The sequence below is a fragment of the Acomys minous genome (assembly GCF_964271855.1).
Source record: "Acomys minous genome assembly, chromosome: 1".
NCBI classification, from domain to species: domain Eukaryota; kingdom Metazoa; phylum Chordata; class Mammalia; order Rodentia; family Muridae; genus Acomys; species Acomys minous.
Window position 1 is genome coordinate 73,121,840 of NC_140483.1, and position 17,403 is coordinate 73,139,242.

General features: G+C 39.3%; 1 protein-coding gene across 1 annotated transcript in view; it reads left to right on the forward strand.

Moving 5' to 3' along the window:
• CNTNAP5 (contactin associated protein family member 5) overlaps positions 1 to 17,403 on the forward strand; it is an 893,510-nt gene that overhangs the window by 207,635 nt on the left and 668,472 nt on the right. Inside the window, exon 3 of the mRNA XM_084797079.1 lies at positions 5,316 to 5,509. Within this exon, the coding sequence (XP_084653205.1) occupies positions 5,316 to 5,509 (194 nt within the window). The remainder of the gene's footprint in view (positions 1 to 5,315; positions 5,510 to 17,403) is intronic.

Below are 17,403 nucleotides of genomic sequence, written 5' to 3' on the forward strand. Positions count from 1 at the left end.
ACAAGACTTGTTATTTCAAACGACTAAGATTTCACACCTTCATTTTCTTTCCAAAGATGTTTAGAGGTGAATTATGCCCCAAACCAAGAATACTGTCTTACTGTGTTGTTAAATCTTCTAAATTGTTTTACTTAAGGATGGAACTCAACAATTATAAATAAATCAATTATAAACAATCCACCAAAAATTTCTTAGGCCTGAGCAATAGATTTCAGACAGCGTGTCAATATACCAAATTAAAATAGAGCTAAGCATCTATCATTATGCAGTTAGTGAGACTTGTAGGATGTTAGAAAGGAAATCAAAAATAGTCATAAAACCATTCATAGTTTTGTCGGAAATATTATGGCTGAGTTATAGATGCTGTTCATATATAAAGTGGGATTCTTTATTTCATTTCTAACTAAAAAAATGACTCAGCAGGTGAAGACACTACTTCTAAGGCTAATGTCCTGAGTTAATCCCTGTGACCCAAATGACAAAAAATGAAAACCAAGTTCTACAAACTGTCTTCAAATCTGCATGTGCATGCCTTGGCACACAAATATCCAAAAATGGACAGAAAGGCAGACAATCAGACAGATAGACATATACTTAAAAAACCAATGAATGTAATAAATTGAAGTTTCTTTAAAATGCACTTAAGTATGAACTTCAGGATTGGTGACAGTCCTTTATAATTAGGAATCCTGGAGACATCAGCCATGGCTATTGACAACATTGTCTCAGTACACACTTCTGATTTCATGCATCCACCGCTACATATTTGTGTCTATGGTCACTCACTTTTTACATTATTCAGAAAGAGGAGGGGATGATCACACATTTTGTCTTAGAAAGACTATACATATCTTGAGGTTGCCTCATCATTTTCCAAAAGACGTTTACTATTTAGCTAATTAAAAATATTGCCATGATAAACACATAAAGCCTGGAAGTCTTCATATTAACTTCAATATCGGATAGATCTTTAACATCAGGAAAAGAAGCATAGTTAATTGTCATTCAGGGCACAGCAAGTCATCCTAAGTACTTAAGATGAGAGTAAATGGTTCAGAATATGCTTAACTTCATCTGTCCATGGATGCTCAAGCAAGTGTTCCACTCTAGAACATTTTCAGAAGGATTAGGAAACTGGGGCTTCCTCCTGTTCTGAATAAAAGGAAATATCACTTTCTTCAGATGTTTGAAGAAATCATCTTAGACTAAGCACCTCATTGTTTTAGCTTTGCCTGATTCATTTAATTGATTGACCTTTAAAAGGGTACAAATTTATTGCTACATTCTACCTTTCTTCATCTGTTTTCATGGTATGCTTGAGTGTATGTGTTTGTGTGTGTGTGTGTGTGTGTGTGTGTGTGTGTGTGTGTGTAGACATCTGTGTAGAACGATGCATATTCATGTATGCAAATGTACAATATATAGACCAAAGCTCAATAATTTCTATACATCTACATAAACAGAGCATTTTCTAGTGCTATGTAAGTCTCCACATGTGCAGCTGTCACTAGGTCTAGCTCTGTTGTTTAGGAGCAGGACCCAAAAAGAGAGTCATGTGTTGCTGGAGGAATCCAAGGCTGTAAATGTCCTCATCTGGTTAAGCTGTTTTTACAGGTTCCCAGTCCAATGGCTCTGGTCAGAGGCTGCTGTGATATTGGGCTCAACCAGTGGGGGATTTTTGGTGTCTGTCTGGTGTGTAGTTAGTTTTCTCAGGGAGGGATATTTTGTCTCTATCTGATGAATGCTTTAAAAAAAACAAAAAAACAAAAAAACCAAAGACTTCTGAAGTAATCACAAGGGGTGAGCTTCCTGGCAGTTGGGTACCTATGAAGGAGGTTATTTAAGAGAAGGAAGTAATCTACAGGTTGGTCCAATAAACATCTGATTGCCAGAGTATTATGCAAATCTGGAAGAAAGGGGAAGGCAGATGATCTGACAAAGCAGCTGTTTGATTAAAGGAAAGGGGGAATTTGGGGGAGGATGTGGACTAGTGTCATTTCCTCTGACTGGAGTTATCACAGGAGTGTTTTTAAGTGCTGCATGAAGCAAGGAGTAGGTGTAAACAAACAAACAAAAAATCCGAACAAACAAAACAAAACAAAACAAAAACAATCTTGGCTTGTCATCCTTTAGATGGCAGTCACCTGTATTGGAGTTAGGAAAGCAGGAAGAAAGGCTGGAAAATGAACTCAGGACCTCTGGAAAAGAAGGCAGTACTCTTAACCTTTGGGCCATCTCTCCAGCCCCCTAGGAATTATACCTGTTTAAAGTAGCTGGGAATAAAACATCATTTTATTTATGTATTGGAGATAAACATTAAAGGCTTGTTAAAAAAAAAAAATAGACTGGCCTCCGGAGTTGTTAATGCAGCTTGTTGGATCCAAGATGTTAATCTGTACTGATTTTAAGTTGGAAGCATTGTTTTGTCCAGGGTCTGGTCTCTCTCTTTTACTTAGCTTTTAGACTGGTAGCCAAGCTGTTTTAGTACCCATGGGACATGGTGAAAAGCCTTTAGGCTGTCTATTTAAGGCCACTGGGAGTGGTAAGAAACTCTTAAGGTAAAAGGAACTAACTGGGAATTGAACCTGGAATTTTTAGACTCAAAGCATAAAATATTATCAGTTGATCTATGCAGTCACAAGCAATACCACATTCTGGCAAAGATATGGGGAGAGAAGAACACTCCTTCATTGCTGGTGGGAATGCAAACTAGTACAGCCACTTTGGAAATCTATCTGGTGCTATCTCAGAAAAATGGGAATAGGGCTTCCTCAAGACCCAGCTATTCCACTCCTTGGAATATACCCAGAAGATGCTCTAGCACACAACAAGAAAATTTGCTCAACCATGTTCATAGCAGCCTTATTCATAATAGCCAGAACATGGAAACAGCCTAAGTGTCCCTCAATAGAAGAATGGATAAATAAATTGTGGTACATTTACACTATGGAATACTACTCAGCTATTAAAAACATGGAATTCTAAGTGAATTTTTAATGCATTCATCATAGCTTCCTTGTAAAGGACTAGCTTGTTTAGCTGTAGTCTGAAGTTGGCCCAGCCCTGTTAATGGTAGGAGTTACTGAAAACTCCAAGCATTCAAAGTCTCTGAAGTGGAAATGGAGAGGAAAAACAAACAAACAAACAAACCAATCTTGATATCTAATGCTAAAAAGGAAAATTGGGAAGCGTGGCTGAGGCATTTGTATAGTTCTGTTAGTTGCCTTTAAAATTCTTTGTTAGGATTCTGCTTCAGTCCACCTGCCCATGATGTCATCACTTACTTGCAATGGGCACATGACTCTGCCCAGGGCCATATAAAAGTACAAACCTCCATGTGGCCCTCTTTCTTTACTTTTCCTCTCTCTCTAACCTCTCTACGCTCTCTATCCATCTCTCTACTTCTCTCTCTCCTTATCCCCCCTCTGTCTCTCTTTGCGCTCTCTCTCTCTCTCTCTCTCTCTCTCTCTCTCTCTCTCTCTCTCTCTCTCTCTCCTCTCTCTCTCTCTCTCTGGGGTAGCCCTTGCCCCCATTCCTTCTCCCCCTCCCAATGCTCATTTAATAAACTCCTCTACAACATAATATATGAGCCTTGTGTTGTATCATTATCTTATTTTAAACAAATATAAAACTCAACCAATTTTGTGTTAAAGACATGAGCTGTTGGTAAGACAAGCATTTAAGCAACTCTTTGGGAAGCGAGTAGCTCTGGGGCTTTATCCCAGGGATAGTGGAGAGGGAAGAAGCCTGAGAGTATTGAGAGTCTTATGCCCTTGGACATATTTTTGCCTCTGAAATCAAACCAGCACTGGCCTGTGGGCAGAGCTGGTAGTCTAGGGGAAGTGTCCAATTTGAATGTATACCATAGCCACCAGCACTGAGACCTCAGGAAGGTTCAGTAATGCTCTATGGCCCACAGTAGGTCTGGTTTGTTGCTTTCCCCCTTGTGTGTCCAGCTCTGGAGGCCTAAAGGCAGGCCAGGGATTGTGTGGGTGGGGTCTGGCCTTTGTTTTGTGTCCTCTGAGTAGTGGGATAAATAAAATGGTAAAACCTTGTGTGGATTACACACCAGACTGACAGAACCCACCCTAACCCAAGCAATCTAGTGGCTACTTTGCCTTCTTTCGCCAGCTCTATTATCAATGGGTTTGTTCTCATAGAGTGAGGGACTTTGCAGTGGGGACCAGGATGCAGAATGCCCCCGAGCCACCCGGCAGAGGTTCAGTAAATGCTCTTTCACTTGGTGCGAGGTAAACTGGAGCACCATGAGAACAAAAGCGTGTGAGTTTAAGGAAATTGTGAATCTATTACTCATTTATGTTTAGTTCCACTTTCCTCTCCTGTTTTGAACAAGATGATTGATTTTCACCACACACCTGTCCACTTCAGAAGACACTCTGCAAAGCCCCTCACTTTCAAGTTGTAGAGGACTTAAAAGTTTAACAGTTGGTGAAAGTTTATGCTGATTTATTTTTTCATACTTGAGAAGGAAACAAAACCCTTAAACCATGCAACTTTCAGTTCCATGAGAATGGACATAGTTAAAATTTCATGAATAGTCCCGGAGCCAAACAGCTTTTGCAAGGACTTTGCATGTCTTGGTACAGTGGGTTACATATGAAATGTGCCAGGCCTGCTCATATACTGTGGTTATTTATATCCCACTCACTCCTCCGTTCTCTATACATGAGTAATTGCGTAACTGCTTCTCACCTTTCCAAGCATGGTTATCCTGGCTTCAGGTTTCAGCTTTACTGTCTCTGTTTTTGAAAGACTTTCTAAGTAGCTACTAAGATATCCTGTCCCCTGTGCAGGTATTGTACCTTCTGTCTTTCTCTTGTGGATGGTCCTCACACACTTTGAAATTTCTTTCTCTTTCCCCAAGCACTCTAGTTGTGGAGAATAATGGTTAAATGAAAACAACAACAACAACAACAACAACAACAACAACAACAACAAACTGATGCCCAATGAAGGAGAAATGCTTAATTTCTTTTAGCTTTGTACTCACAGTGAGACACAGACCCCTTGGTCGGTTCATAGTACAGATTTAGACAGAGAAAATAAAGGAGTGAAAGAGAAAAGAATAGGAGAAAGAAGAAAGGGGAGATGGAAGAAGGCACCACAAACACTGCATTTCTGTAAAACTGGATGCCTGAGTTATAGGATTGAAAGTTAGTTCGGAAAGGACTAAGAGTTTAATTTGAAAGGCAGGGAACTGTGTCTTGACTGAACTTTGTTTCATTGATCTTTGACATAGAAAATGGTGACTATCCAAGGCATTATTACAAAGTCCCTCTTTCCTCCTCTTCCAGGAACTGGCGGTTGGTCCCCAGCAGATTCCAATGCCCAACAGTGGCTCCAGATGGACCTGGGAAACAGAGTGGAGATTACAGCAGTGGCCACGCAGGGAAGATATGGGAGCTCTGACTGGGTGACAAGCTATCACCTGATGTTCAGCGACACAGGGCATAACTGGCAACAGTACAAGCAAGAAGACACCATCTGGGTAGGAAATACTTTCCTCTTCCAGTGAATAAAGATGAGAGAAATGTGCTAATGCTAAACTTTGAGTTTTTCTGCCATCTTACTGTACCCAGACTGTGGGGACTTAATCACTATGTTGTGAGCTTTCAGAAATAAAGAGACCCATATCTAGGCCATGAATCCACTGTAACTCTATCCAAAGGAAATTGGAGTATCACCCACAGAGATTTCACTATCTTCTCCCCTTTCTTGAAATTTTGATGGTTTTAGAACAGAATCTCTTATGTCATCTATAAAAATGGGGAGACATGCTGACAAAAATCTGATTGTCATTAAGTCTATGTCATTGGCTGCCTTACTTTCTTTAGTTCATGGTACTGTGGTAAAATCCCACTAATAAAAGCAACATGAGTAATAAAAGGTTTATTTTGCTTACAGTTCAAGGTTACCATCCATCATAGCAGAGAAGTCACAGTTGCGGGAGCTGGCAGGTCCCATTGCATTCATAATCTGAAGGAACAATGAATGCTATGCTACTGCTCAGATCACTTTTTCCACTCAGTCAAGCATCAGTCCTAGCAAGGGAATGCCGCCACCCACAGTGGGCAGCTATATCTATCTAAATTAGCACAATCAAGATAGTTCCCTATAGACATGCTCAAAGTCTAGTCACTCAGTGACTGTAGATTTTTTTTTTCAAATTGACAAGTAACTTTCACTGTCATATTAGCTGAGGATATATCTGTCAAGTTACTTGTTTGCATAGTTCAGATACTTTACATAAGTTACCAAAATAACTCAACAACGTCTCTTGTCCAAGGTTGCAAATTGTGGGATTCTGCTTGAGGAATCTGTATTCTGGTATGTGGAAGAACCACCATTCAAGGTTCTAAAATGGCTCAGTAGCTTAAGAGCATTGGATGCTCCTCCAGAGGAACCTGGTTCAATTCCCACAACCCATCTGCTAGCTCTCAACTCTCTGGTCTATAATTCAAATTCCAGTGGCTCCAACTCTTTCACTCAGATATATATATGCCAAACATCAAATGTACATATAAATAAAACAAGTTTTTAAAAAACATTCGTATTTAGAAAAAAATGGCAGTTTATGCTTTCACTGGGACTGTGAGTACCTGGAACCAAACAAAAAACAAAAAACAAAACAAAACAAACAGACTAGACATAAAGAAAATAGACACTGCCTAAATAGATAAAATGTGGTAGAAACAAGATACCAAAAGTCAACCTGAGGCCTCAACACACAGAGGCGCACCTGTGTGAGCATGCATGCATACATGAACATAAATGTACATATCAAAAATAAGAAACTTAATGCCTTGGATAAAATAACATGTTAACAAATGCTAGGTTTAGTTTAGGAGAAAAAAGTCACAAATTTCTTTGAAAGGATCGTAAAATGTAAAGACATCGTGATGGATAACACAGTCTTCTCTTTGCAGAACCTCCTTGGCTGCAACCTTGAATTCACTTACTACACCTTCTAATATTAGCCTAGCTTGTTGAAAACAATGTATTCTAGCTGGACTGATGTTTGCTGCCTATCCACCATGTAGGTCCCTAATTTAGACTCAGAGTGAGCTAAGCATTCCATTTAATCAGCAAACATGTAATAGTGAACATCAGTGCTGTTATCCTTACTTGGGGTCAGTTAAATCATCTGCAATATTTTCATTTTGAAACTACTCTTTGAAGGTGCTTTATTTTGTTTCTCAATATTGAAGTGCACATCAATTTTTACAGATTTGTGCTTGGTTTGCTGTACAGTTTGGAGTGAGAAATAAGCAGTACTTCTACCTAGGGAACAATTTAAAATTTTTATGTTGACTTTAGAGGTGAAAATGGATGGGAGATTATTTATTTTCTCTGGAGTTTTCAATCAGAACTGGTTGTTTTCAGATGAAGTTGCACCTTTGAGTTATTTTATTTCCATGATTAAACAAAGATCCTAGCTTCATTTTTTTTTTTTTAAGTTTCAAATCCAAGTACCCTTCTCTTAGCCTTGCTGGGCCTCAGGATGCATTTCAAAGAGGTGTAGTTCTGTATGTGGGAACAGCAGGCGAAGGGCTCTACGCCAAACTGGAGGTGTTGTTTCACTTGTGTTTTCAATATTAGGCAGCATATTCTTCTACATCTATGGAGAATAAAGCCTCCACACTGGTCTAAATTGTGGGTGTTTAGAAGAACTGTTGAGTCTCCAAGGTTTTTAGAGCTTCAGGGTAAAAAGGGAAGACTCTTTTCACCTTAGTCCATTAGCCCTCAACATCCACTGACACTGACCAGCACCACTAATACCATTACAATTAAGTATTATTTATAAGTATACTTGATTGTGAAATTATGGTCTGCTTCTCCTTTGTTAAGTTTTTTAAATTTTCACAAATTTTTTTTTCTTTTCTCATTTGAAACCTGAAGCCTGTCAGACCTACTCTGGAAGAGTAATATTAAACCCCATTGTTTATATTACACACTGCTAAATATAAAAGTAAAAAATCACCAACTATACCTAATTGTACCTGTGTGTGGGGAACAATGTCTAAACTCTGAAGTGGTCTAGGAGAGTCTGTCAAACTGGTGTTTTACAAACACTTCACAAAAATATATAATGACTCATTTTTAGCTAATACTGAAACTTACATCAAAACATGCTCTGATTATGAAAGCTAGCATAGTGAGTGGAGTGTTTTCCATACAGGTGTGAAGATCTAAGTTCTATTCTTCAGTATGTACATATTAAAAAAAAAAGAAAAATATGGATATAGTGACACATACCACATACTTGTACTCCTAGATCTGAGGAGTCAGAGATAGGTGATCTCTCAGGCTTGTTGGCCAGCCAAGTACAGCCAAATCAGTAAGTTGAAGGTATAGTTAGAAAACATGGCCAAAAATTAAGGTGGAGAGAGATTAATGAATGTATCTAATGTTGACCTCTGGACTCAACACACAAACATAAACATCCATGCAACATACACCTCTAAACATACACTAGGTTACCTTAATTTTTCCTTCTGAATTTTTATTGTTAATTTTACTTTGAGAATAAGGTAACAGAATCAGAAAATAAAATAGAGAAAAAGATTTTTATACAAGTACTTAAATGGCTCATTTTAACATTCCACATAGCCCCAATATTTAATCCTATCAATATCATGCATCAGATTCATTAAGGATGCTCCCTGGGATCAGTAGAGAAATGCATTTCTCTGGTATTTTAAGGACATCTTTTGTGTGTGTGTGGCATGTGTGCATCCCTGCTGATATGAATGTGGACTAACACATATGTTCAAATTCCCCTTTACCTTCCCATATGTGTACATGTTTATTATTATGTAGAGAGTCCCATGGATGGCATTGAGAATAGCTTCATTGATGGTTCTCTCCCTGGTACTTTGAGGCAGGGTTTCTCACTGAACTCAGAGATCACCTTTAAACTAGACTACCTAGCCAAATTACTCTAAGGAGCTCCTGTCTGTTTCTTCATCAATAGGATTTCAGGCAGAATGCTACACTCACTGGATATTAATAAATTCTTCTCCATTATGGAGATGTAAGCAGTGTCCATGCTGAGCCATCTCTTTAGCACCTGGATTTTGCGTTGATGAGGATGAAACTCATGGCCTGAGGCATGCCAGGCAAGATCTTTCCCAATAGTTATATCCTGAGGCTTGCTTGTCATTTTCACAGGCTGGAAATTTGATGTGCTTTAGTTTTCAATGTTTTATTTGTTTGTTTGTTTGCTTGTTTTTGTTTTGCCTTTTTTTTTTTTTGAGGCAGGGTTTTTCTGTGTATCCTTCACTGTCCTGGACTTGCTTTGTAGACCAGGTTGGCCCTAAACTTATAGAGATCCACCTGCCTCTGCCTCCCTGAGTACTAGGCTTACAGGTGTGCACTGCTGTGTCAGATTTTGTCGTGGTTTTTAAAGTAGGTACACTAAACAATACAAAGAGCACCCATTTAGTGTGGGACATCAACTTACCAGTACTCAAAATATTGTTCTTATTTCAAGTTCACTTCAGGACAAGAACCTTTAAAAGACATATTTGCAATAGGCAAAATTTTCATGTGCCAAAAAATTCAATTTGGAGAGCTCCTCAGCTGGCACTGGATGGGACATTCATGAATGAGGCCACTGAACAATGCCTCATGATTTATTAACAAGCTGAGCTCCTGGTCACTAAAGGATCAACCATGAAGATGTCACAGGCAACAAAGTTTAGAATCCTAATGGATCTGAACTCTCTCTAATTTGTGGTATACACATAACCAGATAGATGTAAAGATTGCAGTTCTACCTCATAGCAGCGGCCTGAGACAGTGTGACTTCCTTTGTGTGTGTTGGTGGGGTGCATATGGAGGTTAGAGGACAGCTCAGAAGTCTCTTCTCCTCTTCCACTCTTTGTGTTCCAGGGATGGACCCCCCCCCCAGGTCATGGCACTAGTAGAAAGTGCCTTTACCCACTGAGCCATCTCCTCAGCTCAGGATTTGGGCATCTAGTGAAGGAGAATAAATGAAGCACTTGACACTCCTGACTGCTTTTCATGTGCCTCAAAAGTTACAAAAACTTCTTCTGTGATCCCATCTGTGTCTCTCCTACTTGGAGACTTCAAAGTCACTTAACATCTTCAGTGATACCCGCACTCTCGCCCATTCTTCACACTGGGCCCACAAAGAAAACATAAAACAACAAGCATAATAAACTGGTGTCAGTACTGGTGTTTAAAATTTTCTCTGCCTCCCAGTCACTTGCTTTCCCTCTTCAGTCTGGGCCTCACATTCGCAGTAATGGCATTTACCTTTTTGTCATAATTTGCTTCATTTGTCTTTTGCAAACATATTCCAAGAAGCCCCTTTCAGGTGGAGATTTCAGACAAGCCTTCCCTGCTGGAAGCTTTTTTGGTTTCATAATAATGGTTATGAACTCATTAGACCATCCTATTTAGGTGAGTTGTCCCACTTTTATCTCCTTGAATTCTATTCTGTCCATGAAAGACCACATTGCATTAGGTGCAGGTCACTTGTGATAACATAAAGACTCTTTTCTGAAGGATGTGAAGGACAAAAACACTGGGGAAAAACAAGAATCTTGAAGAGTCATGTCCATGAAGTAACAAAGAAGCTTACAATTAAGTGCCTATGTAGCTGATGATTGTATGTCAGAAGAAAACCTTCCAAAGTTCAAAGTGACTTCCTTGGGGTATCTGTCCTCAGGACTTGCACTTCTGTGTATCAGATACTCTTTAACCAGAACTATATGGATCAGGGCACTGCAATAAGATTATGAGCATACCATTTTACATTATACTGAAGCCAAATTACTTGCTTCTATTATACAGAAGACATTGAGATTTCAAATGCCCAAGAAAGCAGACCCTGTCACATAATAAAGCAACTAAGCCAGGTTACAAACTCAGCTTTGCCTGTACACAATGTCTAAACACAATTTAGTAGGTAATAACTTAGCTTAAAGGCACTGACAATGAGGACCTGAAGCAGCCTCCACCAGGCTCAGCCTCGGAACACAATGTTAAGCAAAATCAAAGCTCAAGCCTTCATGGAAAACTCTGGTATGGAGTGTATTTTGGTTTTGTGGGAAGATGTGGTGGACAAAGAGATGCTTAATTTGTGTTCCCACTCTGCTTCCTGACTACAGGTACTGATCTGCCTCCCATTCCTGCATCCATGTACCCATGAGCACTTATAGTCTCTCGAAAGGAAAACCAGAGTAAATGCTTTTCCTTGAAGTTACTTCCCATTAACTAATTTCTTACAGCAGTCAGAAAAGCAACGGATTCACTAGCCTTTCACTTTCCCCTGACTATCCTTTCTTTTCTTCAGATTCATTTTGCATTTTGCTTTTACAAAGACCATACTGCCTTTTATTAGACACATGAGCCATCAAGTACTTAGCATTAGGTCCTTCATCCTGTGCAGCATTATGCTTTGTTATTTCTACAGTTTTCTGGAGTCTGTTCATACATAGAAGGCTTCCTATGGTTACCCAGCACTTTCCTTATTCTGAGGTCAATTGAAATAATGGTTTACACATTTCAGTCATCAGTTCTCCAATTTCATCCTTGAGCAGCCCCCAAATTTTCTGGGAGATGCTCTCCTATCTTCTTAATTTACACACATTTATTCTGTCAATTTCCACTAGCATGCCTTGAGTATTGATCAGCGTTTGATATACTATTTTAAGCCTACCAATTTCAGAAAACAATTTAAAGAAAGACACTCATTACTACCAACATATATCTCTTAAGCTTTCATTATGTGCCTAGCACCAGGCTAGATGCACGAACAGAGACTTAAAGATATGGTCTCTTTCTTTCCTGCATGTCTAAACCCACTAAGGGAGCCACTAAACCATCACTCTTCTGTAACACAGCACGCATTCTTATTTAGATGTGTGTATATGTGCTATACATCAGTGCATTCAGAAGATAAAGTCAGATGTGGTGTGTTCTGTCATGTCATTTTCTCACTTAGTCCCTTGGACAGGTCCACTCAGTGAAACTGGAGCTAAGCTTGCAACCAGCAAGCCCCAGTGATCCTCTGACCTCAGTCCCTGACAGGCCTGGAGATAAGAGTAGACACAGTGTCAAACTCAGCTGTTTGATTGTTTTGTTTGTTTTATGAGCATTCAAAAGATTCATGTGTAGACATAGACCTTCATGCTTGTATAGCAAGTACTTTTACTCACCTCTCCATCTCCACAGTCTTTGCTTTAGAACCTTTAAAATAAAGTAATGAGATACCATTAAAGATATTTGTTGGGATTTTTGTGGCATGGAACACAGTATGTAGGCCACTCTGATCATGAGCTCACTACTATTGTCTGCCTCAAACTCCAGAGTGCTATGACTAAAGGAACATGCCACCAAGTTCAATGACTGCCAGGATTTTAAAGATGTATCTTTTATTTGTTTTCTTACACATAAACACTTAGAACACATACTATGGGTGTTAATTTTTGAGTTAAACCTTATTTAAAGGTACAAGAGGAAGCATTAGTAATACTAAGAGTGTTGCCCAAGGCCTTAAGGAAGTATATTATTTTATATCTATTTAACATTACATATAGTATATGTTCATATGTATATGTATATATTAATTAAAGTTCTGCTACTTGGAATTGCAATGCATGCCCACAAGCAAAGTCCATAACCTGCCTAACAAAAACACCAGTTGAGGCTTGGGAACACTTTTGAATCATTGGTCATATGAATTCAACAGACCCAAAACAATACAAAATATTGCATTTGTCCTTGGTACCAATAAAAGTTTTAACCCTACTGCTGAAGACACCACACACTTTGGATATAGGACTTGGAAAAATCAATGTAGATCTGAGCTGAAAACCACCTTGAGGACTAGCCCTAACAGTATTGAAAAGAACCATGAAAGCTGCCACAGAGAAAAGTAATCAATATCCTATTTGGCTACAATGTCTACACACCACAACAATGACCAGTATGGCAAGATATTTCTTAAGGAGCAAGAGCAAAATTTATGTCCTTGGAGTAATTAACATCTATGTGGACTTGGACTTAAGGCCTGATCAATAGGAGGGAATTCATGTCTGCTACAGCAAGCCTTGCCAAATACCCATGCTGTAGAGGCCATGGAGCCAATAGATCTTCTTATAGCCATTTTCCTAAGCTTGTGTAATCTCTGGTTGTGTTATGAATACTTATCTTTATACCAACAGATATGTGCAGCTCTCACCCTTTAATAAAGAAACAGCTTCTTCTTCTTCCTCCTCTTCTTCTTCTTCCTCTTCCTGCTCCTCCTCTTCTGCTTCCTCATTCTCATCCTTCTTTTCCTCCTCCTCTTGTTATTATTATTATTATTATTTTATTTTTATGATTTAGCAGACAGAGACCATTACAGAAGCCTTGACTGGACAAAATGCAGGATAAACAGACCATAGGATATCTGTCCCCAATTAACACATTTATAACATAACTCTACAACACTTTAGATTTAAGGAATATTGCAGATGAGTAGAAATATTGTATGAGCCAGTAGTGCAGGACATCTGCTGTGAGATAGGCTTCTCCAAAAAGAGCAAGAAAACTAAAGAAATAGGGGCTGGGGTTAGTGATAAGGAGTGCATTTGGGAACAATTAAGGGAAGAAGTGATAGGTGAATGTAATCAAGGCACTTTGCATGAAATTCTCAAAGAATGAATAAACATATATGAATATATATGAATATATATATATATGAATATATATATATATATATGCATATACTGAATATATTTTAAATAAAACTCCCAAAGAACTAATATGAGCTGTTTAAAAAAACATTGAAGAACTTTGCACACCAAGGCTGTTAATTTAGCAGGAATTACCAATATGAAACTCAATTGCCACCATGCAACAGTCTTGATCCCAGCTGTGCACTGGATAGAAAGACAATGTGCCCTTAACTTAGGCCACTTTCACTACTAGCCATGGAAGGTATACTTGTACCTGCTTCCTGATGCCCTGAGCTTCCTGCTTAGATACTTTGTTTTACAGCTTGCTTTGCTTGTGGTAGTAGGAAGTACCAAAATCGAACTCTTAAATTCACCTTGATCCAGCTTTAGCTCACCAAATATAGACTTCTGAAGCTCAAAGTTCTTGCGGTGCCCCAGTGGTTGTCTTTGCTGTCCTAAGACACTCTTAAGGCTGAAGGAACACTGTTGAAAAGAGAGGAAGGAACCAATGGCCAAATCAACATGTGGTGCTCACTCCAGCCCCAGCAGACTTTTCTCTAGCCCTCTGCCTCCATACTTAGTCCTAAGTCTTCCTGACCGAAGCCCATATGTTTTTCTTTTGTAACGTGAGAATTGACTGATGTTTCAGGGAGCATCTCTGCGTGAGGTCTAGCCTCTTCAGGAAGCTAATGCTTTCCTAAATTTACACAATGGCATTTAAACACATTACGTGGACAGGAGTCAACATGCAGTCTTCAGAATTAATATTCATATGAATACTTTCTAGGGAACAACAAATGACTATATATATATATATATATGAAGAGCTTCTCCTTAGAATAGAATAAATCAGAGTTAATATCTCAATTTCAACACAGTTTTTTGCTTCTTTACATTTATTGAATTGTATTAAGTGTAGCATCTGAGAGGGAAAGTTATTTGTAACTGCCTTCTCTATATTGAGTGTGTGCATGTGTGTGTGTGTGTGTGTGTGTGTGTGTGTGTGTGTGTGTGTGTGTGTGCGTGCGCACACGCTGGCTGGCCATGAGACCCCAGGAAACCACTTGTCTCTGCCTATGCAGTGCTTAGATTAGAAATGCACACTCCCGCACTCAACTGCTCACTTGGGTCCTGGGGCTCAGATGCAGCTCCTCATTTTGCACACCAAGCACTTTACCAACCGCGCCATCTCCACCCCCACTTTTGAACTTTTTAATATTATACATGCAATTTGTGTTTCATCTTTAAGCTGTTGTTTTCTTCTATATTTTGTAACTGCTTTGAAGTTTAAAATAATCTATGACTGAAAGATAACTAAATCACTAGGAAGCTTAGTCTTCTCCTTTGAAAAGTAAACATAATGGGAATTCTGACATTATATGACCTGTAAAAGGGAGTTTTAAAAAATGATCATGCCTCACAATGTCCCACAGGGCTTGTTAAGGCACAGTGTGCCAAGATCTGCTTGTAGAACATCTCATCCACTAGGTCAGAGTTCAGCATAAGAATTTACATTTCTTAAAAAATATCAGATGATTGTGGGGCAGGTGGTTAGGACCTCACTTTGTGAAGCTCTGTGTAACCCATAAGTGGATTCAACCATCTGATTAGCTTTGACCCGAGATAAAACAGTGAAAACTATGATTATTATTAAAGCCTGCGTGTGGCATCCACTTGGATAAGGTACCCAGAGGATACCAGCTCTCATTCTCTTTAATTTAAGCTTCGTATACAAAAGAGAGAACAATCCTAAGAAGTCAGCACTTCTGAGTAGGCTGAAAGCTCAATGGGAAATGTAAGTTCTCCTTGGATTATGGGCAGAGTTAGCCAGGCAAACTCATTAAAGACAATTAGCTCAGGGACCTTGCAGGTGACAGAGGAGCTGTAGCAAAAACCTGGGAGGAGTTGCTGATGCCTAAAGAAAATAAATCTGTTTGCTCTCTCTGTCCTAGATGGGCCAGGCTGGTTAACAGTGGGTAACTGAGAGAGATCCAAGGCCACAACCACTTGCTCAGGTGTCCCACAGGCCTCTTATGGATATCAGCTGTTGTGGCTTAGGACTTACCTTTGCTTGTTAGTTCTCTGGGCAGAGGAGGAGGGATGCTGCAGAGACTGACGCATGAACCAAGGACCATTCATGGTGTGGGCCTAGACACTCTGCTCATATGTAATGGATAAGCAGCAAAATCTCCTTATGAGTCCCATAATATGGGGAATACGGACTACTTCTGACATGGAATATGGTCCCCACATTTTGATCCCCCCCACTGGCAGGGCAGCCTTGCCAGCCACAGAGGAAGAGGATGCAGGCAGTCCAGATGAGACTTGATAGGCTGAGGTCAGATGTTAGGGGAGGAGGGCTCCCCTTTCTGAGGACTAGAGGAAGGAGGTAGAAGGTATGAGGGAGGGATGGTGGAGTCAGGAGATGATAGGGGAGGGGGCTACAATTGACATGTGAACAAATTGAAAATAATTTTTTAAAAACCCCATTAAAAAAGAAAAAGGAAATAAAAGAAGAAAAAAAAAGAATAGATTTCTAAGCTAAAATATGAAGCCTTAGATGTCTACTTGGCCTGTTGTTAAATGGAAAGTTTCTAGGCCTGGAAAAGGCTCCAGAAAAAAAAAAGGAAACTCAAAGGAAATTCATCTTCAATAAGGTTATTAAGCTCATTATCACAATAGCAGTCAGTGTTAAGCGAAGAAATGCAATAAGAAAACCACAAGGCACTAATGTTATTAAGCTGGGCTTTGCCGTTGTTGCCTGTGTACTGCAAGCAGGATAATGAAAAGTTGACAGATGCAGAGTAATCATAAAAGTGGACCATCCCTTCAAGTGAAATATGGTGGTGTTCAGAGTTGTTGTGTTTCATGTCTATACCCAGTTCCAATGGTTCACATGGAGAAAATTCTCCCCTCTGTCTGACAGTATACAGAAGCTTTCAACACTGAAACACAAGGAAATGCCAAATGGTGCCACAACATGTGTCAGGCATCCCCAACTTGCCTTGTAAACCGTTATTTCATTGTGTGACCTGTGAAAGTATCAGCCTGTAGATGAAGATAATAGTGTTTTATTTTCCTTCAAAGATATCATAGAGAAGTATCCAGCAATGAAAGCAATAGTTTATCAGTATTGATTGTGTACTGCTGTTCCATAGCCCTGAGTTGAGTTCAGTTCCATCATCCATGTATAGTGGGTCACAACCACCTATAACTCCAGCTCCAGTAGATGTGATACTTGCGGCCAATAAAGGCATTACACTGATTTACAACACACACACACACACACACACACACACACACACACACACACACACACACACACACTTAAAAATAAAACTAAATTGTGAAAAAGAAGGAGTTATCAAAAATTTTGGGTCCTTCACTTCTTGTCTAGTTTGATTACAATTTAGGGTATCAAGCATATATAAGACAGATTATGCTGGTTTTACAGGTAAGATGTGTCAGCATTCTGTGAGATGGGAGGCAAATGCATGGGAAGGAACACCATGAAGAACTACATGAAAATTGAGAAATAAATGGCTTGGGCTTGTCAGTAGATCAAATGGTATGATAATTCTTCACTAGAAGTAACTTTGACTTTATAATGACTTGGCTACATTTTTGTGTCATCTCTCTTCTTTATGACAAGCTGTTAACAGAGGGCCAGACTTCTATTAAGGGACTGAGA